Below are 22,692 nucleotides of genomic sequence, written 5' to 3' on the forward strand. Positions count from 1 at the left end.
CAGAGCGCGGAGCGCACGGCACGGCCAGCCGCCGACCTGCACACGGGGCACGGCAACAAGGTCCGCACTGAGCGCGGCCGGCCGGGGGAGCCGGGCTGGCGCTGCCCCCGCTCCGGGCTGGGCGGCTCCCGGCGCGGCCCCGCAGGCGTGGCAGCCGGCACAGCTCCCGGGGCCCTGGAGAGCCGCCGGCACAAACGGCCAGGGCAGCGGCTCGGAGCGGAATCGGGGATGGGCACAACCGGGGAGGAGCTGGGGCAATGAAAACGGAGCGGGGGAGATGGGGCAAGCCAAGCTCCATGCACCAACACCAGCACCCTGAACCCCTTCCTTCAGGGCTGTGCTTGGCCCAGCACCTCCCAGCAAACCTCACATGCCCAGCGCACCGCGGAGAGCTTAGTGACGGTGCAGGCACCAGCCCAGGATCCTACAGCACCCTACAGCTCCTGCCCTCTCATCTGGCACACACACATTGCTCTGACACCCACAGGTCCCCAGGACAGCGAACAACAGTGTGCCCCCGTGCTGGACAAGGGACTCCTGGTCCTTTTCGTGCACACCAGCGGCTCATGAGTTCTCTTGGGCTTGCCTGGTGCAGGGCCCAGAGAGCCCCAACCCGGGGTCCCAACCCGCGGGACCCCAGCAGCAGGAAAAGACACCCACGGCCCAAGGGAATGGGGCTTGGGACAGGGGTTGTCCGGCCCTGCACACCCCGAGGGAGCACACTGATCCTGCCCGCATCCCGGCGGCACCGATGCCGGGGGGTTCCTGGGCCGCGATCTGCCGCGGCATCACCACAGCCCAGCGTGGGCACACGCAGCCCCCGAGTGCCCGGGATGCGCGGACATCCCGACCGCATCACCCCGGACACGCACACCCGCGGATGTCACACGCGGCACGGACACGCTCCTCACCTCCGCCTCGGGGCTCGCATCCTGCCCCGCCGGGCTCCGCCGCACCGGGCCGGCCAGCACCGGGCCACGCACCGGGCCGCGGGCACCGGGCCGGCCAGCACCGGGCCGGGCCGCCGGGTCCCCGCAGGCGCTGCCGAGCCGGCCCAGCGTGCGCCGGGGAGGCGGCTCTGCGGCACCGGCCGGCTCCGCCCGCTTCTGCTTCCCCTCCTCCTCCTCCTCGTTCTCCCTGCCTCCATCCTTCATCTTTCCCTGCCTCCCAGCATCCTTCCCTCGCTTCCTCCTTCTGACCCCGCATCCTTCCTTCCCTCCCTCCATCCCTCCCTCTGATCCCGCATCTCTCCTTCCCCTCTCCCTCCCTCTGCCCTCTCTCTGATCCCTCTGTCCATCCACCCTTAATCTCTCCAGCCGCCCCCACCCAGGCACCATCCTGTCCCGGCTGACACATCCACCCCCCCGCCCCAATTCCCCACTCCACCCAGTCCCTCTGGACTGAGCCCTAACCCTTCCTCACACTTCAGTCTCCCAGGAACAATCCATGATCCCTTCCTCTCCCCTCTCAATCCTTCTTCCAAATTCATGGTCTCCCCAGAAGACACCCAATTAGCCAGGATCTCCCATGGCACCCTCAAACATCCATCCTGACACCCCAATTACCTGTCCAGTCATCCTTGGATGCCTCCATCCCAACCTGACATCCCCAATTCCTTTTGCCACCCCAGAACCCCATGATTCCCGGGTACTGTTCCAGTCCCTCAACACCCTCACTTGCGGTCTAATTGTCCATGACTTCCCAGTCCTCTACTGGGACATTCCTACAGCCCTTGATCCCTGCAGATCTCCTTGAACACTCACCATCCCAGCCAAACACCCCCAAAGTCCCTCACCCCTTTCCTCTTCATTGCCACTTCCCATCCCAGCTCCAATAACCCCAGTCCCCTTTAACACCCCAACTCCTTTACCTGCTGGACACCCCAGTCTCAGGTTTTGTGTTGCTGAAATGGCTCCCCAGGTATTAGAAAGTCTCTTTTTTCCCAGCCCCGTGACGGAAGAAGTCAAGATTCCTCAGTTCTGCTTCTCAAGGTTGTTTGTTTTCTCTTATCTGTTCCATTCTTTCTCTGACCTGCTGAGATCTGTCCAGCAGGTTGGGTTGTGGCACAGTCCCTGCCCTTGGGGTGCTGTTGGCTTTTTATACTAAGAACTATGTGTACTTTATTTACAATAATTTTCCAGTACCTATCACCTATGTTAGACAGTCTATCTCTACTCTAAACCAATCCAGCAGTGTCACCATCACAGCAGAAGGTGGAGGACAAGAAGGAGAAGGACAGGACACGCCTAGATTTCTCCATCTTGCCTCTTGAACCCCCATTCTAAATCCCCAAAATTCTACTTTTTCACCCTGTGAAAAATTAACTATTATTCTACTCAAACTCTTGTGGCTTGTAAATCTTCACACAAAGTTGGTAATTGTTTCCATGGGCTAAAATCGAAGGCACAGGTGTCTTTGACTCCGTGCCAAGGTCTCTGAGCCCCTTGCCGGGTCTCAAGCCATCCAGGGCAGTCAGGGGAATGTCCTGGGTTCTGACACCCCAATAGCAGCACTGGCCCTGACTGCTCCCCCAGCTCCATTCTCTCTGCAGGGACCCTCCCCCTAATTCCCTGCTGCTTGGCCCCATTCTCCTCTGTCCTGCACTGCCACAGCCCTTCAACCAGCTGTCCCCACAGCCACCCACCTGCCACCAAGCAGAGTCTGTCCTTGTGTGGATTGATGACCAAGGAGCCAGGCGAGGGCTCAGGGTTCCTCTCCATACCCTCTGTGGTACCTGTGTGGATGGAGAACCACAGAGCTGGTGGCGAGAAAGAAGGAGGAGCTCCTGTGGTGATGGGGTGATTCTGCTTTGGTTCTGACAAATGGATCAAAGTCATATGACCAGAAATTTGGAGGACACGGTGGCCAAAAAAAGTAACTTTTTTTCTGATTAAGGGCCATTTAAATATTAACACACACCCCCTGCATATGCTAATAAGCTTAATGGTACATGATACCAAGTCTGTAGCTCCATACTCTCCTCTTCGGTTGTGCTCTAGATAACATAGGAGTAGGGGGAGAAGTTTGGGCTGGATATAAGGAGAGTAGGAATTTTACCTGATTAGGAGGAAGAGCCAAAAATACATAGGAGACAGAATGGGTTACTCTTCTCTCCCTCCTCCCTAATGGAGACACCTTTGTGTTAAGTTTCTACCTTCAATTGTTATTATCACCACACAACATTATTGTTACTGTTAAAACTCTATTGCTGTTGATGCCTTTATCACCAGCAATTCTGTGTCTGTATTTCTGCTGCTTCCATATACTGCACTATTCGTGAATCTGTGATTAGGAAGGTTTTTATGGAATGTGACCAAACGTACAGTGTTGAATTAATAAGCTGCACTATTTGTGAAGCTACACTCATGGAATTTCCTACTGAACACGACCTCTAGTGCCAAATTGCTTATACTCAGAAATTCAGCTCAGCTGTCCCCAGCCCTCTGATCTGTGAAGAGCAGCTGGAACAGCGGTGAGTTTATTTTCTGCCAGATTTCTTACTCTAAACGCAACACCTGGTACAAATGGGGTCAGCAGAGGGGTGCTGTGCCCCCCTCCTCCCCCACTGTATCCCCGTTGTGACTCATCAGCCACCACAGCCCCAGTCCCTTGGCACCCATCCCGCTGGCCCTGCCACCTTTGGGTCCCCTCCAGCTTTTGGGTGCCCTCCGGCCGGCTCTCTTGGGGGCCAGGGAGTGGAGGGACATGCCTGCTGGCGCAGCCACGCCGCCAGCACTGCCAATGTCCCAGCGGGCCCGCGGCGAGGCCCGGGGTGCCGTGGGGCTGCGCCTCTGGTCACGATCCCCAGGAGAGGGCACCAGCCGGCCGGGAAAAGCCGCAAATGCGCTGGAGCAGGCAGCGGTGGCTTGGCCACGCGTGTCCTCCGCGCCAACGTGCCACAGGCGGTGGAGAGGAGCCACCGATGGCCTGGGCAAGCCCGGGCGATGCCGGCACAGGGAGCAGGGCGCCGGGATGGCAGGTCCTGGTGTGTCCTCCGGGCACCTGCAGCAAGGTCCTAATGGCTAAAACAGAGACCGGCGCCCGGCTGTGCCAAGGGCTGCGGGGCCGCGGGCCGCGTCCCAGCCGCAGCAGGTCCCGCAGGAGGGATGTCCCCAGCCCACGCCACGCAGGAGGCCGTGGCGAGGCTGCCCTGTCGCGGTGCCTGGGTCAGAGTTTTCTGCCGAGGGGCCGTTTCGGGATCGCAGATTTCACCAGCCACTGCCCTTGACCGCATCTCTCACCCCGTGCCGGCCGCCCTGGACTTTCCCCGCTCTGGCGTCACGGCTGTTCCCTGGCCGCGGCTGCAGGGCAGCACGGGCTCTGGGTGGTGCCAGGCTGGACAGCCCGCTGGGCTCCCCCACCTCGGCGGCGCTGCCTGTGGCGAGGACACTCATCCTGCTCTGGCCACCTCCTGTCTGCTAGGACAGGTCCGTCACTTGGGCTCGGCTTGGTTTAACAGCCTCGGGGGCCACCCAGGTCTCACTCAGGGCACTTTGGCCCAGACCTGCTGCCTGGGACACGCAGAGCCTGGGGACGGGCCCACTCCCATTAGGACCCGGCTTAGCAGCACTGGGTGGGTTTTGCCCACTCCCCATCCGTGGAAGTTGGTGGAAGGCAGGGCCACCCCCTGTTCCCCGTGGGCAGGATCTGGGCTGTGTCTGGTCCAGGTGCCCGGTGAAGGTCTGGCCGCATCCCTCGCCATCCACATGCCCGGTCTCCCGGCCCCCTCCCCATGGTGTCTCAGGGCCAGCACTTCCCACTGCGAGGTCACTGGACGCGGCCACCTGGCTCTTGCCGCACGGAGGGCGTTTGCTGGGTGGCTCCCGTGCACCCCACGGCATTGGGAGCCAGTGGCCACGGCTGGCCCCGTGTCCCCGGCACCTTATCAGGGGCATTGCTCAACAGCAGGCTCGAAGTCGGGGGTGGGCAGGGGCTGCGACACTGCCTCGTTTCTGAGCTGTGCGGTCTGGGGAACCGCCGTTCCTGGGCGAGCTGGGGAGGGCATGTCGGGGTTCGCCGTGGGCTGGGCTGCTCCCTGCCAGCGGCACCCCAGCTTTGTGGGGAGCCACCTACGCCATCGTGGCTGCCACTGCCGTCCCCTTCCTGCCTTACTGAGCTGTCATATGCGGGACGGAGAAACTGAGGCAGGGTCGGGACGGGCTGGCCCCGGTTTTCGCCTTTCGTGGCTCCCCGACGCACGGGGTCCTGGCAGGGCCCCTCCTTCCTTTTCTCTGGGGCTGCTGGGGGGCCCGGCCCAGACCTGGCCCCGCACCCCTCGCCTCCTCCCTCCCCCCGGGGGCGGGGGGGATGAGGGGGGGGCTGGGGCGGGGAGGGGAAGGGAAGGAGGTGGGATTATGGAGACGGGACCCAATGAGCCCGAAAAACGTGACCGCTCGCAGCCCTTTTAGCGCAGCGGAGGGGCAGTAGCAGCCTCTCGGCGGCGTGCGGAGAGAGCCGGCACCCCCGTCCCGTCCTGTCCCTCCCCGTCCCGCCGCGCCCGCTCCCGCCATGGCACTGGGCAAGCTGCAGAAAGTGCTGATCAGCGAAAGCCTGGACCCCTGCTGCCGGGAGATCCTGCAGGCCGGCGGGCTCCGTGTCCAGGAGAAGCCCGGGCTGAGCAAGGAGGAGCTGCTGCGGGAGATCCGGGTGAGGCAGGGCTGCACCCACGCGTGGGTGGGTGCCTGAGTGCATGGGTGGGTGGGCACAGCTGCAGGCCGGCGGTCCGAGTGGCACCGGACCCCTTCGACCGGTCCCCGCCTCCCGTCTGATGCAAGAGCCCGGCCGGTTTCGCACGGCAGATCCCGGACTCCGGTAGCGGCTGTCCCCGTCCCGTCACCCACCCGGGTCCCATTCGCCGTGTCTGTCACCCCTTAGGACTGCGATGGGCTCATCGTCCGCTCGGCCACCAAAGTCACGGCCGAGGTGCTGGAGGCGGCAGAGAGGCTGCAGGTGGTGGGCAGGGCTGGCACCGGAGTGGACAATGTGGACGTGGAGGCAGCCACCAGGAAGGGCGTCCTGGTCATGAAGTAAGAGCAAAAATGTGGGGACATCCGTGATCGTGGGGAGGCCGGGGAGACTTCAGTAGGGTGCCGTCCCCGCCCATGGCACCCCTGGCACCACCCTGTGTGCCTCCATCCTCACGGGGCACAGATCCCTGTCAGCCCGGGGGACACACACCAGTGACGCCCCTCTCCATCCGCAGCACACCCACTGGAAACAGCCTCAGCGCCGCCGAGCTCACCTGTGGGATGATCCTGTGCCTGGCCAGGTGAGCACAAGGCAGGATGTGGACAGGTGTGCCCTACAGCCCCCTATCCCGTGCTGACCACAGCCTCCTTTTTAGGCAGATCCCGCAGGCAGCTGCCTCCATGAAGGAGGGCAAGTGGGACCGTAAGAAGGTAGGAGGCAGTGAAGCACCTCTGGGTGGGGGTGTCTGTGTGGGCTGTGCTCGCTCACTCTCCTGTACTCCCCAGTACATGGGCATGGAGCTGAACGGGAAGACGCTGGCCGTGCTGGGGCTGGGACGCATCGGCAGGGAGGTGGCCACTCGCATGCAGGCTTTTGGCATGAAGGTGAGGAGATAGGGCAGGGAGGAACGATGAGGAGCATTCACCTTCCTCACCGTGCCAGGCTGTAAGAGTGAGTGCCTGCTCTGCCTCAGACCATCGGCTATGATCCCATCATCACCCCCGATGTCTCAGCCACCTTTGGTGTGGAGCAGCTGCCGCTGGAGCAGATCTGGCCCCGCTGTGACTTCATCACGGTGCACACGCCGCTGCTGCCCTCCACCACGGGTATGGAGCGGGCACGGGCACGGGGAGGTTTGGGGGAGAGCTGGGGCAGCCCCCTTCTGCTCACAAGACTCCTTCTGCAGGGCTCCTGAACGACAGCACCTTTGCCAAGTGCCGTCGTGGCGTGCAGGTGGTGAACTGTGCCCGCGGTGGCATCGTGGATGAGGGTGCGCTGCTGCGGGCGCTGCAGTCGGGGCAGTGTGGTGGGGCCGCCCTCGATGTCTTCACACAGGTGAGTGGGGCTGTGGGGATCCCCCGAGCTTGGCTCTCTCTCAGCACCACCTTAATTTTGCCCAAAGCAGCCTAGCAAACCCTGTGGGGCTGGGACCAGGAACAGCCCTCAGCTTCTCTCCTTGCAAAGGAGGTGGGGTAAATGCCCCCTGCTCTGAGCTCACAGGTAGGTGCTGGGAGCTGATGGCAGGATGGAACTGTGTCTGCAGGAGCCCCCAAAGGACCGTGACCTGGTGAACCACCCCAACGTCATCTCCTGCCCACACCTGGGTGCCAGCACACGGGAGGCACAGAGCCGCTGCGGCAAGGAAATTGCCATGCAGATCGTGGACATGGCCACGGGAAAGGGGCTGACCGGCGTAGTGAGTGCCCTGCTGTGCCTCAGTTACCCCAGCTGTAACCCGTGGGGGCACTGGGAGCAGTGCTCCATGGGGGATCCCTGATAGGTACTCACTGCTTGCTCTCTCCTGCAGGTTAATGGGCAGGCTCTCAGCAAGGCTTTTTCACCCCAGACCAAGCCCTGGATCGCCCTGGCCAGGGCCCTGGGCACAGTCCTGTGCACGGTGGGCAAGCAAATGCAGGGCAGCGTGCAGGTCTGCACCCTAGGTGAGCCTGGGTGTGGGGACCCCAATGGGCAGGCAGGAGAACAGATAGACAGGAAGGTGGTTAACAGTGGGATGGGAGCCCTAGAGTATGCAGGGATGGATGAGTGGATGGATTGGGTGGGTGGAAGGACCAGCCCCAGGCTGGCCACTCTACTGCAGGCCTGACCTCTCTGCTGCTGGCTCATGCACATCTCCTCCCTGCACCCCAGGAACACCCCTGAAGGAGGCTGGGAGCTACCTGACGCCTGCTGTGGCCGCGGGCATGCTGGCTGGAGGGACACAGAAGGAAGTGACCCTGGTGAATGCCACACTGTTAGCCCAGGAGGCTGGGCTGAAGGTGCGTGGACACCCAGGCTCTGCAGTCCAGCCTGATGTGCCTTCCCCAGCAAGCAGCATGAGCCTGGGGACACCCTACTGTGCTGCTAATGCAGCATTGAGGCTGGCTGTTCCCTGGGGTGCTCCCGAGGACATCCCTTCCCCGCCCCAGCCACACGCAGCACCAGGGCACTGAGTGGCCGTGTCTCTCTGGCAGGTCACGAGCACCCACAGCGATGTGGCCCCCGAGCCCGACAGCAGCACGGGTCTGGTGCAGGTGTCCCTGCAGGGCACCCCACACCAGGTGACAGGGACGGTGCAGGGCAGCACCCCGGTCCTGCGGCAGATCAACGGGGCCACCTTCAAGCTGCCAGCCCCGCTGTCCGGCCCTCTCCTCATCTACAGAGCCAAAGCCTCTGACAGCAGTGCTCTGGCCACGCTGACTGGTGAGTCCCTGTGCCAGCCCTGAGCTGCAGGGCTGAGCCCCTGCTGCAGCAGATGCTGCCTGGAGAGATGGGTGGGTGGATGGATGGATGGGGGGTTTGGGCTGGGGGTTGTGTGATGTTGAGCAAAGGACTCGGGCTGGAGGAAGAAATGGCATCATGCACCTCTGAGCAGGGGTTGGGGTGAGCAGAGGCTCAGCTCCCTGCTGGGGCAGTAGGGCAGCCTGTGGTCCCTAATTCTTGTGCTCCTCTCTAGGGCTGCTGAGCAAAGCAGGGGCCCAGCTCCTGTCCTACCACAGCTCCAGCACAGTGGCAGGGGAGCAGTGGAGCATCGTGGGGCTCTCAGCCCCCCTGCCCAGCCTCAGCGAGCTAAAGCCACGTGTCACAGAAATCTTCCAACTCCACCTGCCATAGACCCCAACTGCTGACAAGGATTCTCCCCATGGCCACAGCATCTGGGCCCTCCTCCAGCTGGGGAAGGATTGCACATGGCCATCCCTGAGCCCCACACTGGGGTTGGGGTGGCCCCACGTTCAATAAAGGGTCTAGAGGGAGAGAGCATGTGGTGCCTTGTGTGGTCCTTTGTCCTGAACTTCAAACCCCCTCCCTCCTCCCCCTGCTGCTCCCTGGCCCTGCTGCTGTTTGCTGAAAGGTGCAAAGGTTCCTGTGGCTGCTGAAGTCCTGTCTGGCCACAGTCCCATGATGAGACATGGCCCAGAGAGCAGCACTGCAAGGGGCACGAGCCCCCCCTCCATGAGCCACTGTGTCACCTGTGCCCTTCTGCCCACGGATTTTACCATGAGGATGTTTCAATTTAATGACATCAGGGGGAAAATGCCATCTTGCCCCCATAAACTGGCGACTGGGAGGCTGAGGCTTACTTGAGTCGCCCAGCCTGTCAGGGGCAAACTCCCATGTCTAACAGGGCAGCTGGCCATGGAATAAACCCTGTAAGCAGCTGTGATCCAGACTGGTGGTTGTTAATTGGGAAGGACTGGGGGCGGGAGGAGATCATTCAAGACCAGGAGCCAGAGCTGGGCTGCTGCCCCCTCCCATCCACAAGTTTATTCCCCTGCACTGCCCAGGTGTTTCCAGAAGACGCTGCCATCTCCAGCAGCTTTGGAGCCCGAGCCACTGCTGGCCATTCCCCACCCATACAAAGGGAACTTTCCCACAGGCTGGCCCTGGATGCAGGGAATGAACAGGGGGAAGGAGAGCATCCCCCTCCCAGGGCTCACCACTCTGGTGATCCCACTCTAGATGGGCTTCCTGGCATATTCGCGGCGGTACTTGGAATCCACCCGGGTCAGGTACCAGGTTCCAGGGAAGAGATCCGCCTGGGAGCCGTGGGGAGCGTGGTCGGCTGCGGGGAGAGGGCAGCGATGCTCAGGGGTGCTGTGGGGTGCCAGCAGGGCAGGCTCACATCCCCCCAGCCCCACTCACCCAAGTGATGGGTTTCCTCCCGTCGCTTCATGATCTCGGCAAAGTCCTGCGGGGCCACGCGCTTGCGGGCGTCCAGGCGAGCGGGCAGGTCAGCCAGGCTGGAGACCAGCTTGTCCAGGGGCGAGCCTGGCAAGGGCCACCCCGTGCGTCAGATGGCAGCACTGACAGCCCCACGCTGCCCTCCCTTCCCAGTCCCTCTCTCCCCTGGGCCCACCTGGGGCTGCATCCTGTGAGACACGGAAGGAGAACATGCTGGCCGCCAGTCCCGAGCCGTAGGAGAAGGCACCGATCCGGGAGCCGGCCAGGTCCCGTGCTGAGCACCTGCAGAGAGACGTGAGGGGGTTACAGGACTCTTGGGCTGAGGGGGAGGTGGGGATACAGAGCTGTGGGGGCAGTGTAGGGTGCTGCCTGCTTTGTAGGCAGGCAGATCCTTGGGGCCACATTTCTCAGGGAGTGGAGCCCTGGAGTACGGTGGTGCCCCAGGACAAGGCTTTTGTTCCCCCCAGAGCCTGTCTGTTCCCATGACTCCTTTCCCATGGGGTCACTCATTCTACTGGGCATGACAACAAGGGTTTTCATCCTCCTGGTGATGACAGAGGGGCCTTATGCACTGGCCCAGCTCCAGCAAACTGGGACAAAAAGTCTGGCAGGGAGATGGCCCGGAGCAGGATGCATCCACACTGGGGGTTTTGTGCAATGAAAGGATCAGGTCCTGTTGAGGTAGGGGGAGATGAGGGCTGGGAGATGAATTTGCCCCTCTATCCAGCCAGGGAGTGCCCCCCCCCCACCAAAAATGACCTCCTCCCTCTCCCCAAGCCAGCGTTTTAGGGGACTCACTGGGACAAGAGGGAGGCCAGGCAGCCATACATGGATGGTGTGTACATGTTGCCGTTGCGGGAAGAGAGAAGCAGGGAGGGCTTGGTCTTCTGGTTGAAGATGTCCTGGCTGGCAGCCTGGAATGCCTTCTCCACCTCCTTGCTGGTATAGGTGTCCTCCAGCTTCACACCGCTGCCCAGAGAGAGACCAGCTGGAACCCCAGAGCAGCACATGCCTGGCTGGGTTGAGGATGGGGACACAGCACAGGGACCCACCGGAAGGACTGCAGTCCCTTGTAGAGGCCAGAGGCTGTGTCGGGGTTGGGGGAGGCCAAGAAGTCGTTCAGCAGCAGCCGCCCCACTGACTTCTGCACCAGCTTGCAGAAGGGCGAGTGGAAGATGATGTATTTGAAGTCATCAAGGGTGAAGGGCCTCTGGATGCCAGCTGGGAGGCAACATGAGGCCATTAGTATCCAGAGGGATGCGCTGGGCACCTCAGGGGCACTGCCACTCACCCTGCTGCCACTGGGTCTGCGCCTTCCGTCGGTACACGGCATAGCAGCGGTCCAGCGCCCGCAGGTAGCACTGGATGGAGAGCTGCCCGTCCACCACCGGGTACTCAGAGGACAGATTGGGCTTGTAGAAGTCGTAGGCGTGCTCCATGTGAGTTCCACGCAGGCCTGGGGGCACGCAGAGAGCCAGCTGTCAGAGAGCATCAGGAGGTCCCAGCCCGGTGGCAAACACCCAGGGGTGCTGCCTGCCGTGCCAGCCCTGGAATCCAGCAGCCTCTCTGAGTTGCTCCACGGTGCCCACCGGGATGTGGCTAGCCAGCATCCAGGAGTACCTAGCAGGGTCTGCAGTACCCAGTAGGGTCTGTCTGAGCAGCTCTGCCCAGGGCTGGGACATGGATGCATGGCCCCCAGGGACAGCACCCATCAGCTCGCCACCTCCAGGGCCTCATGGCACCAACCTCTCTCCAGCACCAGGGGGGCGTTGGGTCCCACCAGCATGGCGATGGCACCGGCACCTCCCGTGGGCCGCGCGTTCCCCGTGGCATAGACAGCGATGTCCCCACACACCACCACGGCATAGCGACCTGGGGGAGGACAGAGGGACTGGCAGGGCCATCAGTGGGTGGAAGCCTCCATCCCATGGCCCTTGTGTGTTCCCATCTCCATGCTGCCAGGTGTCACACCAAGATGGGCAAGAAACAGGGGTGACGGAGAACCTGGACGGCAGTGGCTCCTTTTGCAGTTGGAGCATCTTTGGCTTTCAGGCCACCTCCTGCCTCCCTCCCCTATCCCATGGCACCCACCCAGCACCCAGCCCCACGGCATGGTGCCTGCCTGTACTCACCATCCCATGCACTGGACTCCACCCAGGCAGCTGCATTGAAGAGCGAGGCCGTGCCCCCGTAGCAGGCGTTGGTGGTGTCGATGCCCTCCACATCAGTGTTGCCAGAGTCATGGAAAAGCTGCATGAGGACGGTCTTGACGGCTTTGGATTTGTCGATGACTGTCTCGGTGCCCACCTCCAGGCGGCCGATGGAGTCCCAGGAGAGGCGCCCGCGCTCCACCAGCCGCTGCACCACGGTCAGGCACAGGGAGTTGATGTCCTCGTGGGCAGCACAGAAGCCCATCTGCTTCTGGCCCAGGCCCCGTGTGTACTTGCCGGCCTCCACGCCATCAAACCGCTCCAGCTCCTCCTGATCCACGTACTGGGCAGGGAAGTACACCTCCAGGGCCAGGATGCCCACGTCCTTGGGCCAGGCACCTGTCCCAGCAGCACTGGAGAGACTGTGGGACAGAGCGAGTGGCAACAATCCCGTGGCAGCCTTGGGCACAGAGGGTGGCCCGCAGAGATGCCACCAGCGAGCAGCCCAGGCTGGGAGCACCCCAGATCCCTGGTGGCTCCGTGTGCCTGCGGTGCTGCAGGGAGGAGGGAGAGGCTCTTCTTCCCCAGCATGCTTTAAGAGCTCAGCCAGCTCCCCAGCCCTACCGTGGTTATGTCTCCAGCCCCCCCGATCCACGTGGGTGCTCACCATGCCCGCTGCCAAGCCGCGGGGTGCTGGGCGCCCCGGGGTGCCCGCTCCGGCCCCGGCGGTGCCCACCTCGCCCCCCAGCAGCGCGCGGCGCGCCCGACCAAGCGCAGCATCTTCGCCCCGGCCGCTGTGCGGACGAAGGGACGGCCGGCTGGACAGATGGACAGCGGGATGGGCCTTGCGTAGTGCTTTTATAAACTGCGTGGGCAGCTCGGCACAGCCCTCCCGGCCTTTATCAGCCTGCCGGACCCTGGCGCTCAAAGGTCACCGAGTGCCCGCCAACACAGCAGGGGCAGCGCAGCTTAGGAGGGGGGAGCCTGCGAGGTGTCTTCGTCTTGCGTGCCCCAAAACCTGGGAACGCGGAGCCGGAGCTGGGGCTGAGCAGCGGAACGGGCTGTCCGGCAGCCGCGGCTGCCTTGGGGCAGTGGCAGCTCCGGTGCCAGGCTCGCCGGCACGGCCGTGGTCACTGCGTGGCCTCGCCGGCCGCCCCCGCGGGCCCGGGCAGGGAGCAGAGGGCGGCCGGGCTCTGGGGCCGGCCCCATCCGCGCTGCCCGGGGCGCAGTCCGCGCCTGACACGTGCCGCAGCTCTGGAGGTAAAACCCCCGTGAACGGGATGGGGGCAGAGCCATCTTCAAAGCAGCAGAGCAAACAGCCACGTGATGCCCGTGGCAAGATAACAGCGGCACAAAAGGGACCTTTGGTCCCCGTACTGCTGTCGACATGGCCATGGGGCCGCGTTGCAGGCCCCGGATCCCTGTGCAGCTGTCTGCACCTGGGGGACCACCTGTCCCCATATCTGCACACCCACCACAGCTCCTGTCCCCACCCACATCTGTGTCCCAGGTCTCCGTGTCTGCACTCTGGGGACACTCCTGTCCCCCCACCTGCTCCTCAGGGACGCCCGTGGTGTTTGGCCCCCGAGGGCTGGTACGAGCAAACGCGAGTGCTCAGCCAGGAGAGCGACGGCCCCCGCAGCTCCTGGGGACTCATCCCCGAACAGCTCTGCCCGCACCGGCAGCGCAGAAGCCTCTGGAAGCTGGGAAGCTCGGGGAGCCGGTGCAGAGCCCGTCTCTCTCTCTCTTACGAACCAGCCCAGGCCTTTGCACCAGCACCAAGCTCACACAGCACTTGCATGCTCCTTTTTTATAAGACGTATTTATAGGAGTTGCGGGGAGAGACGCAGAGGTGGCACGGGAGGAAGGTCGCCGGCTCGGGGTCCGCCACGGGCCAGGGCTGTGCTCAGTGCAAGGGGTAGAACTTGCAGATGTAGTGATGCTGCCGGGAGCAGTCGGCGCTGGACCACACAGAGAAGCCTGCGGGAGAGACAGGCAGGGGGCTGGCGGGGGCCACGGCGAGGACGGGCGCCAGCTGTGCCCCCCGCAGCCCCGGAGGGGATGGGACCTGCCGGAGCACCGAGGCGGGGCAGTGCCGGCCGAGCCCCGGCGCTGGGGGTGGGTGCGGGGACCGGGCACTCACCGCTGTGATGGGTCAGCGCGGCGCAGCTCCCCCCGTGGGCACCGTTCCCAGGAATCTCACTGGTGGCACTGTAGTCCTTCCCACTCGTCCACTGCCAGGCCTGGCTCTGTGCAGGGCGAGAGGGGTTTAGAGGCATGGCCCTGCTGTCCCCCAACACCCCTGCCGCTCACACCTCACCTCTTTGCTCTTTTGCAGTCCAATCCAGACGGGCTGCACACGCTGGTGGTAGGCGATGGTTTTCCGTAGGGTGGCTGCCTCGCGGGCGTCCTCCACCCAGGCCAGGTGGGCGCCTTTCTTGACGTCCTGGCAGCGACTCTGCAGGGAGAGGGGTCAGTGCCGGGGCGCCTCGGGGAGACGGGGGGTCCCCGTTCCCCTGTGTACCCCGCTGGGCTTACCTCAGCTTCGTCCCAGCTCCGGGGCTCAGGGAAGTATTTGAAGCAGCTGAGCTTGTAGTAGGACCAGCCGTCAGGGCAGTAGTTGATGTACCTGCCGTCTGTTTGGGGAGAGCGGCGGGGCAGGGATGAGGACAGCCGGCATCGCTGCCTGGAGGGCAGCGGGGCTCCCTCCTGGCCCAGCTACAAAAGCAGCTGCCCCCCGAGCCGTGGCACTCACCGACTGGCCGCAGGAGCCCCGCGCAGCCCAGCAGCAGGAGGGCGAGTCTGGCCGCAGCCGCCATCCTCCTTGCTCCCTGTAAAGGCTCGGGAGGGTCACACGGGGTCCCCTGGAGACAGAGGAGGTCCCTACTACTGTGCCCAGAGAGTGCAAACCTGCCCCGCTGGGGGCTGAGCCTGGCCCCTTGGAGCCGCCCGGAGGAGCTGGCGGGCTGTGGCTCCCTGTCCGCCCCCCGGCACAGGGCACTGCCCCATCCGTGCCTGCGCCCCGTGCCCCAGGCATGGCTCGGAGTCCCCTGCCCACACCGGCAGCAGATTGTGCTGGGCCCACCAGCCCCAGACTCGGCAGGAGGCATCCGGGAGAGCCAAGCTGCTCTGTGGGGACAAGGGGAGGGCGCTGTGGCGGACACGGGACCCCAACCAGGCAGTGGCACAGGTGGGGCTGCAGGCGCTGCGGGCACAGCGCCTTTTTTTCACGCCATGAGCTCGTAGCGCTGCCCAGGCTGGGGAACCAAATCGGCCGCATCAGCGCAGTTCCCCTTTATCCGGGCTAATCCCTGGGCACCGGGGCCGATTTGCAGATTCAGCTCGTCTTCCCTTCAGAGAAGCAGCGACAAAAGTCAACGCCGGGCTGAAAAATGCAGCATCACAGCCTGCCCCATCCAGCGAGGGCAGAGCTCGGCTCCCGCGGGAGCAGCCAGGGAGAAGGACCAGCTCCTGTTTGCCCTTGAGCCAGCTCTGAGCATCCCGAGGCCCCAGCTGCCTTGTGAGGCTCCTCTTCCTCACCTGTTGTCCGGAGATGGTGAGGAATAGCGGCTTGTCGCGGGTCACCGAGACAGGAGAGGAGCTGCCCTTTATAGCCTGGTGCTCACCAGTATCTGTTTGCCCTACTCAGGTGATTCTCACCATAAAAATCTTACTGCTGACCCCCCTCCATCCCCCCCACTTTGCTGGAAAATTGCCCAGATCTCCGATCTGTTTGCATTTAACATATCTCCAGAAACAGACAGGAAGAACCTGTCCTAGTCGGTCAATAAATCCCCTGCAATCATCACTAATTGCTCTCGCGATACAGATATAATCTTCCAGCCTGGCACCTGGCAGAGATGCCCGCTGGGCCAGCCCGGGGGCTGCCAGGGGTGAGCCCCGGGGGTGATCCCCGATCCCGGCCAGGGCATCCCTGCGACCAGCGGGACCCTGCCGTGGGTGCGACCCCGCGGCACTGCCCCCGTCCCCAACCGAGGGATGGCACCCGGCCGGGCCCCACGCCCTGCCCGGCTGTGCCATGCGTCACCCACACACCGCCCTTGTTTGAACTGCCGGGGGATGTTTGCGAGCGGGATGGGACGCCGGGATGTGGGAACAGCCTGCAGCCGGGGGCTGCCGGTGCCATCAGATAGCGGGGAGGATGCCCAGCCCTCGGGCCCGGCCGTGACGCAAGCCCTCGTCACTCTGTCCGTCCGGGAGGAAGGGACAGCTCCCGCAGCAGCAGCCCCCCGCTGCCCCTGCCCCAGGCGGCTCCCTACACCCCCAGCCCGGGGAGGCTGCTGCCGGCGTGGAGCCACAGGGATGAGCTCCCGGCCCGGCAGCTGGGGCCCTTGGGCAAGGTCCGGCACAGCCTTCTCTGCCACGGTCCTTGCTCCTCGCCCCGGGCTGTGCTCTGCACCTGCGGGAGGCAGCCGGAGCTCTCCACGTTCCTGCCGCCACCACGCTGCTCTGCGGCGTCACTTCACTGGCTCCCGATGGAGCAGAGCAGCTTTGAAAGATCCTTCTGCTGCCAGCTCCGGCCGACGCCTGGCTCTCCCTCCCCAAACCTTTGGTGGAGGCCGGTGGGAAGGATGGGAGCTGCCCTGGTGCTCACCAGCATTAGTGTGACCTGCAGAGGACCCAGACTCAGGGCTGGGCCCTGCTTCCCCCCACAGGGAGAGCTTTGTGTCAGGCTCGAGTCTTGTGCAGCCCAGGGATCTGCCACGGGCTCTCCTCTGCAGCAGCATTTGCTGAAACATGCAGCCGGTGAACGCTGCTACTCCCACAGGGAGCAGCTCCCTGCCGGCGTGCGGAGGCAGGTCTGGCTTCTGCCCCGGGACGGGAGGGGGATCAGGCCCCTCTCCTTCACCCACACAGCGGGATAGAGCTGCTGCTGCTTGCTAGGCATCCTCTGGGGTGAGACCTTCTCGTGTCCAAACACAGCTGCTGCCTGCTATCACTTCCGAAAGAAACAACCTGCCACACATCACCTGCCCTGATCAATGGCAAAACCCTGCAAACAGAGCAACTCCCCAGAAAACAGGACTCCACCCTTGATTGATGGAAAAACAGTGAAAAATCTCCCCCAAAGAGCCTGAGGCTCCTGCACTACTCCTCAGATAAGGGATCCTCCCTAGATAAGGATGTGGCAGCTCCCTGCCTGCATGGTTCAGTTTGGATGCAGCACAGCAAGTTTCCACAAGCCCCTGGCCACGCTGGGCTGGGGAGGAGGCATGAGCAGCCCCAGGAGACACAGCTTCAAGTCTCAGCCTGAGCACCAGGGAGCTCCATGCTGCTGCGCCAGGGGCTCGGCAGAGCTCACTAAACTTTGGCACAGATGTGCAAGCCGTGGGAGAACGTGGATGAATGCCTCCTGGAGGTTTGGACTCACCCAGCTGGCTCTACCAGAAGATAAAGGAGCTACACTGTTTGAATATTAAACCCTTAAAATGCCCCCCAGCAACTCTACCCCGGCTCAGCATTGTAACTCAGCTACTGGCTCCATCTGAGTCCACAGCAAGAGCTGGAGAACAGCCAGAGGAGCCCAAGGCTTCCGTGGCACCTCTGTGCTCCAAACACAGCTCAGCAGCTATTGACTCTTTGTTTTCTGGTTGCTCAAATCAAACTCCTCAAGCCTGAGACCAGCACAGAGGAGTGGTGATTCCCTGTTTCAGAGGCTGGAGAATCACACATCTTCATACTCTTAGTCTGGAGAAATGGAGGCTCAGGGGGAACATTATCACTCTCCACAACAACCTGAAAGGAGGCAGGTGGGGTTGATCTCTTCTCCTAGGTAAGAAGCATCAGGATGAGAGGAAATGGCTTCAGGTTGCACCAGGGGAGATTTAGATAGGATACAAGGGAAAATTTTGTCAATGAAAGGGCAGTCAGGCATTGGATCAGGCTGCCCAGAAAGAGGTGGAATCACCATCCCTGGAATGCTCCAAAAACATTTGTATGTGGCATTTGGGGACATGGTTAAGGGGTGAACACAGCAGTGCCAGGTTAAAGGTTGGACTCGATGATTTTAAGGGGCTGTTAAGGATTCCATGCATCAGCTGCTGAGACAAAGCCAGGGAGGCAGCCCCAGCTCCAGGGATGAGGGTCCTCTTCCCTGCTGGAAGGACAGGAAACAGCCAAGGGCAGCAGGCAGGACCTGAGAGAGCGAGTGAATCCACAGCCCCACTGCCCACTGCCCGGCCCACATTCGCTCAGCACCTTCCTGAAAGCCTTCCCTGGCTCCCCCAGGCAAGAGAGAGCTCTTATCCAAAGTGCCCAGGGAAGGACCCATCCCAGTCCCTCCCCATCCTTCCCAGTATGCCCAGCTGCTTGGCTGCTGCTTCCTGCCCCCTTCCCAGCTAACCAAGAGACCCAAAATCCACCTGCTACACCCACACCAAGCTGCTTCCAGCTCCCTTGGGTGGAGCTACATGGTGGAGTTCACGTGGTGCTGAGACAGAGCACCCCTGATTCATTTATAAGCCGGCAGCTGTGCCACACTAGCCAGGAAAACAAAATTAAAACAGCAGCACACAGACAATGGGCACATACTTTTTATTCTGGGGATAAAAATTGCTTATACATTTGGCAGCAACTATTTTCATAAAAGACTTTTATAAAAAATGTAAAAATAAGCAAATATTTTCCATTATTAATATAGGAAAATGCTGCTGTGTGAATGGTTACTCTACAACTTACGAGATAAAATACCACCTTAAGGAGATATTATCTTTACAAGTAGTTAAAAAAAAAAAATAGAGAAGAAAGGCAGAGGGCCATCGTATTAACAGCCAGGCACAGAACCGGCTTCATTCCACAGAAAGCACTCATCTTGTAAAAGGTAGCCACATATATAAAAAGGCACTTGGTTATTTGGAGCTAACGAGCAAAAGCCCTTTGTTTCTTTAGCATGGATGTAGCAACACTTCATTATTTGCAGTGAAAGGTGTACCTGGACAGACCCCCTGGAGGTCTGAGTCAGCTGCAGCCAGCGTGCCGGGGAGCGCTGTGTGCGCCGGGAAAAGCGGCAAATTGGCACACAGCTAAAAACTAAAAACTTCAGCCCAAAGCGACGGCCCCGGGAACCAGCTCCTCCTGAGGCCCTGCCTTCATGTACCATTGAGTGGAATTGGAAAACAAAACAAACAAAAAGCAAAGCAACTCTGACTCTCGATTAGAATGGAAGGGAACAGCAGAGACAATACTGTACACGGTAGGGTGGCGGAGGGCGGCTCGCGGGGAGCGGCCTTCAGTCCTTTGGCAGCAGCCGGCACCCCGAGCTCTTTGGAAGACGTGTCTGCAGCACTCCCCTGGAGAGGTAGGAGCAAACCATCCCCACGAGGTTCACTTCGGCTGCTGGCTGGTCTGGAGCCCTTGGGAGAAGCGCTGCTCTCGTGGACAAAGCGGAAAGGGCGGCCGTGTGCCTAAGGTCGGTGACAGCTGGCTTCCACAGCTCCACACGATGGGGGCACAGCCGCGCCACGAGCGGCCCTGCTGCCCCACCGAGCACACGGGCCACCTCGGCTGGGAGGTCTCTGGGGGCAGAGGACAGCCCCAAAGCTGTGCACCAAGCTGCAGGAGGTTTCTGAGCTGTTTGGTCAGCTGCCACAGCCCAGCTCCCGGCTGCGGGAGGCCTGCGGGGCAGTCAGTGCTGCAGCCTCCATGCACCGCCAGGGGAGGACAGGCAGCTGTGACCCAGGGCTGCAGCAAAAGGAACACTTTTCAAAGGGCTGGATGTCGTTCCTGACGCAGAAGGACACACACCGCAAACATGCAACCGCACGTTTGGCACTCGTTGCTAATACCATAAAGAGGCAGCATATGGTATCTGGAGGACAGGACACACAGCCACCCTTGGATGGAGGGGAGGGGACTCCTGTGCAAGAACGCTGGGAGCTTGTGTTACCAGTTTTTGAAACACTTGTGCTCGTCCCAAAAGGCCTGTATCAGTTGCAGTGCATCTCTTCTGGCATGGGAGCCCACGGAGGCAGTCACGGACACTCCTGGCGGGATGGGGGCACAGGCAGGGTAGTGTGTCAAAATGGTCAGGGGTGTCTCAGGGAAGAGATGGGCCCGTGGGCCACCGTGGTGGGAAGACCAGGTCAGACCAGCGTTTTTGGGAGGGAAAATAACAAAACAAACAACCTAAAAAGACTATATGTATATATAATCTCATAATACCTGGGGAGCGGGCAGTGAGAGCGCTAAGGGGTGTTAGTGGGTCTCTACGAGGCAAAGAGTCCTGAAGAGGAAAGGGTGAAGCTGCGTGACAGGAGGCGTCACTTGACCTGCAGGTGTTTTGGGAGGTCCGGCTCGCTTGCTGAGCAAGAGTGGACGAGGGAAGGAGGGGGGCAAGGAATGTGGGTGCAGCTCTGAGCTGTGTCAAAACAAGGCAACTTGAACTCGAGGAGAACTAGTAGAAGGTGCTTCAGAGAGAGGTTACGTGGGTAACAGGAGGAGTAACAAAATAAGGATACAAAGCTGGTTTTGGCTAAATTTCTGGAGAAATGACCACAGGATGTATTAAGCTGAAGAGCTGTCTCCCCAAAGCAACGGTGGAACGTGTTTAAAAGCAGACTGGAGAATCCAGTGCAGACAGCAGTCACGTCCAGTTGGTCAGAAGTGACCCAGCTGGTCTTCTCCATCACCAGCTTCTACAGTTCTCCTTTTAGCATGAAAGCATACAAGTCCACAGCGACCACAGTCCCTCCAATGAAAGAACATCCTGGGCTCATTAAGACTCTGGATACTAAAATGGTTCTTCATTTCCATCCTGGAAGACCTTCATGAGTTCTGGAGTCCGCTTTAGTGGGGCTGCCCCTGGGCAGCCTTCAGGCGTACACCTGCATGTTGTTCCGCTGCTGCTCCGGCATGTGGGCGGCCGCTGGCCCACGCTGGTTGTTGCTGGGGCTGGTGGCCACGTCAGACCAGTCAGAGGCAGAGTGGGGGGAAGAGCTTGACCACTGGTCCGGAGACTCGGGCGACGGAGTCAGGTACGGGTGCTCCCCTTGTAAGTGCCGGTTGTGGCTAGGAGTCCGTTCTGTGGCCGAGGAGTAGCAGCTGTGCTGGGAGGGAGGCGTGGGGTACTTCCCCATCGAGCTCTGGAACTGGTGGTAGGCCGGGAGGACCGTCTGAGCCACCTGGCCGTCCTGCTGAGGGATGGCGGCCATGGAGAAGGAGGCGCTGGGCAGCTGGGCTAGATCTGGGATCTGGTACATGGAGCTAAGAGGGCCAGCCATGTTCTGAGCGCAGTTTGACTGGGCCTGCTGCGGCAGTGCTTGCTGGTTTATGCTGCCCTTGGGAACCAGCTGGAAAGTCATGATGGGGGGCAAAGACTCCCTGGACACCCCCAGGTGCTTCGCGTCCGCTTGAACCAAGCCGCTCTGCTGGGAAACGCTGGGGTGGGAATGCATCACCTGGGGCACCATGCCGAACATCTCGTTGTACTGGGACTCGTTCACCTCCATGCGGTTCATCCACTCGGTGGAGACGTTGCCTGGCCGCAGCCTGCCCAGCCCGCTGTTGGGAGGGGTGGTTCTGTGCTGAGACAGCAGCTGGCTGACGGACGGGAGCACCGTGCTGGAGCCACGGCCCAGGGGCTGCATCTCATGCAGGTTGGAGAAGGACATGGTGTGGGCAGCCTGCACCGACGGAGCCGTCAGCAGCGAGCTGGGCGACGAGTGCAGCACCCCCGGTGACGGCATCACGGGAGAGGAGGTCGGTTCAGATGCAAAAGCGTGGGGAGACTCCAGGGAATCCACCGGTGACAGGGTCACGGAGCTCTCTGAAAACTGCCCTTTGCCCTCGCTGAGGGACTTCTTCCTTCTCCTCTTTGCATCTTTGGTGAGGCTGGCGGGCATGCCTTTGGCATTCGGTTTTCGTGACTTCTTGCTTAGTGACGCGTGTTTCAGGTTGAGGAAGGACCTGTTGGGGCCACAGATGACAGGGGAGAGGGCAGAGTTCAGCATGGCCCCGGGGTGCCCAGCAGGGCTGTGGGCCACGTTGTACTCGTTGAGGAGCTGCACGATGTCGTGGTGCATCCGGTCCTGGGCCACGTCCCGGGGCAGCCGGTCCATGTGGTCCGTGATGTCTCGGTTGGCAAAATGGTCCAGCAGGATTTTTGCTGCTTCAAAGCTGCCTTCCCGAGCAGCGAGGAAGAGTGGAGTCTCCTCCTGGAAACACAGAGTAAATATTTTAGCAGCTTCAGTGCGGGGGGACTGACCTACAACTCACAGTCCCTTATAGTGTGGCAGACTGGCAAGCACTGTATAAATGCAGTGTCACATTGACAGTCTCCAAGAGCCACCCACCCTGAGAGCTGCCCACTGAAAAAGGCAGATGACAGATAATTTCATACACAGCAGTGGAGCACAGGCTGAACTTTCCCACCAGGAAGGGCACTACTGTGCCCTGGATCTTTGGAGGAACCAAGAAAGCACCTGGTGCCTTTCTCCTATTGCCTCCTATGAGGGAAAGGTACAAAAGGCTAAAACAGCTCAGTAAGGAACTAGAACGTGTTGGTAGCTCTAAAATCCACTGAGTGATACATAATAATCCAAAAAAGATGCTTTAGGCAGAGGAGATAAATCAAGGACTAAGACACAGTAAAAACTAACAGTGAAGCTACAGAACATCTGCACAGTGCAGTTTGTCAAACAGAGGAGCTTGTCCCTCA

The 22,692-nt window shown here is 61.3% G+C and overlaps 5 protein-coding genes across 7 annotated transcripts in view; 1 reads left to right on the plus strand and 4 right to left on the minus strand.

The window, feature by feature from the left end:
• Positions 1–1,038, minus strand: part of PDE4DIP (phosphodiesterase 4D interacting protein) — a 35,983-nt gene extending 34,945 nt beyond the window's left edge. For both annotated transcript variants that reach the window (XM_084211175.1, XM_084211174.1), the window contains exon 1: positions 912–1,038. In XM_084211175.1, the coding sequence (XP_084067301.1) occupies positions 912–931 (20 nt within the window). In that variant the 5' untranslated portion in view covers positions 932–1,038. The remainder of the gene's footprint in view (positions 1–911) is intronic.
• Positions 1,039–5,448: 4,410 nt separating this feature from the next.
• PHGDH (phosphoglycerate dehydrogenase) lies at positions 5,449–8,935 on the plus strand. The gene is made up of 12 exons (XM_084211180.1): positions 5,449–5,646; positions 5,875–6,026; positions 6,203–6,268; positions 6,344–6,398; positions 6,474–6,572; positions 6,662–6,794; positions 6,875–7,023; positions 7,232–7,384; positions 7,496–7,628; positions 7,837–7,964; positions 8,160–8,388; positions 8,642–8,935. The coding sequence occupies exons 1-12, from the start codon at positions 5,509–5,511 to the stop codon at positions 8,797–8,799; spliced, it is 1,593 nt and encodes a 530-aa protein (XP_084067306.1). The 5' UTR covers positions 5,449–5,508; the 3' UTR covers positions 8,800–8,935.
• A 534-nt stretch (positions 8,936–9,469) lies between these two features.
• Positions 9,470–12,797, minus strand: HMGCS2 (3-hydroxy-3-methylglutaryl-CoA synthase 2; the record flags this gene model as incomplete). Its single annotated transcript, XM_084211181.1, has 9 exons — positions 9,470–9,748; positions 9,829–9,954; positions 10,043–10,149; positions 10,666–10,836; positions 10,920–11,088; positions 11,159–11,323; positions 11,614–11,739; positions 12,000–12,439; positions 12,685–12,797. The coding sequence occupies 9 exons, from the start codon at positions 12,795–12,797 to the stop codon at positions 9,642–9,644; spliced, it is 1,524 nt and encodes a 507-aa protein (XP_084067307.1). The 3' UTR covers positions 9,470–9,641.
• A 1,126-nt stretch (positions 12,798–13,923) lies between these two features.
• On the minus strand, positions 13,924–14,836 carry REG4 (regenerating family member 4; the record flags this gene model as incomplete). Its single annotated transcript, XM_084211185.1, has 5 exons — positions 13,924–13,997; positions 14,161–14,266; positions 14,338–14,475; positions 14,556–14,653; positions 14,773–14,836. The coding sequence occupies 5 exons, from the start codon at positions 14,834–14,836 to the stop codon at positions 13,924–13,926; spliced, it is 480 nt and encodes a 159-aa protein (XP_084067311.1).
• A 3,727-nt stretch (positions 14,837–18,563) lies between these two features.
• The window catches only part of NOTCH2 (notch receptor 2), an 89,482-nt gene continuing 85,353 nt past the window's right edge, over positions 18,564–22,692 (minus strand). For both annotated transcript variants that reach the window (XM_084211165.1, XM_084211164.1), the window contains one exon: positions 18,564–22,189. In XM_084211165.1, the coding sequence (XP_084067291.1) occupies positions 20,849–22,189 (1,341 nt within the window). In that variant the 3' untranslated portion in view covers positions 18,564–20,848. The remainder of the gene's footprint in view (positions 22,190–22,692) is intronic.

This window comes from Fringilla coelebs (genome assembly GCF_963513975.1).
Source record: "Fringilla coelebs genome assembly, chromosome: 9".
NCBI classification, from domain to species: Eukaryota; Metazoa; Chordata; class Aves; order Passeriformes; family Fringillidae; genus Fringilla; species Fringilla coelebs.

Bases quoted from the DNA above. Each gene is read 5' to 3' on its own strand.
- PHGDH (XM_084211180.1), top strand. From the start codon at position 5,509: ATGGCACTGGGCAAGCTGCAGAAAGTGCTGATCAGCGAAAGCCTGGAC. The intron at 7,629-7,836 runs GTGAGCCTGGGT...CCTGCACCCCAG, and splicing joins CGTGCAGGTCTGCACCCTAG to GAACACCCCTGAAGGAGGCT. The intron at 8,389-8,641 runs GTGAGTCCCTGT...GCTCCTCTCTAG, and splicing joins TGCTCTGGCCACGCTGACTG to GGCTGCTGAGCAAAGCAGGG.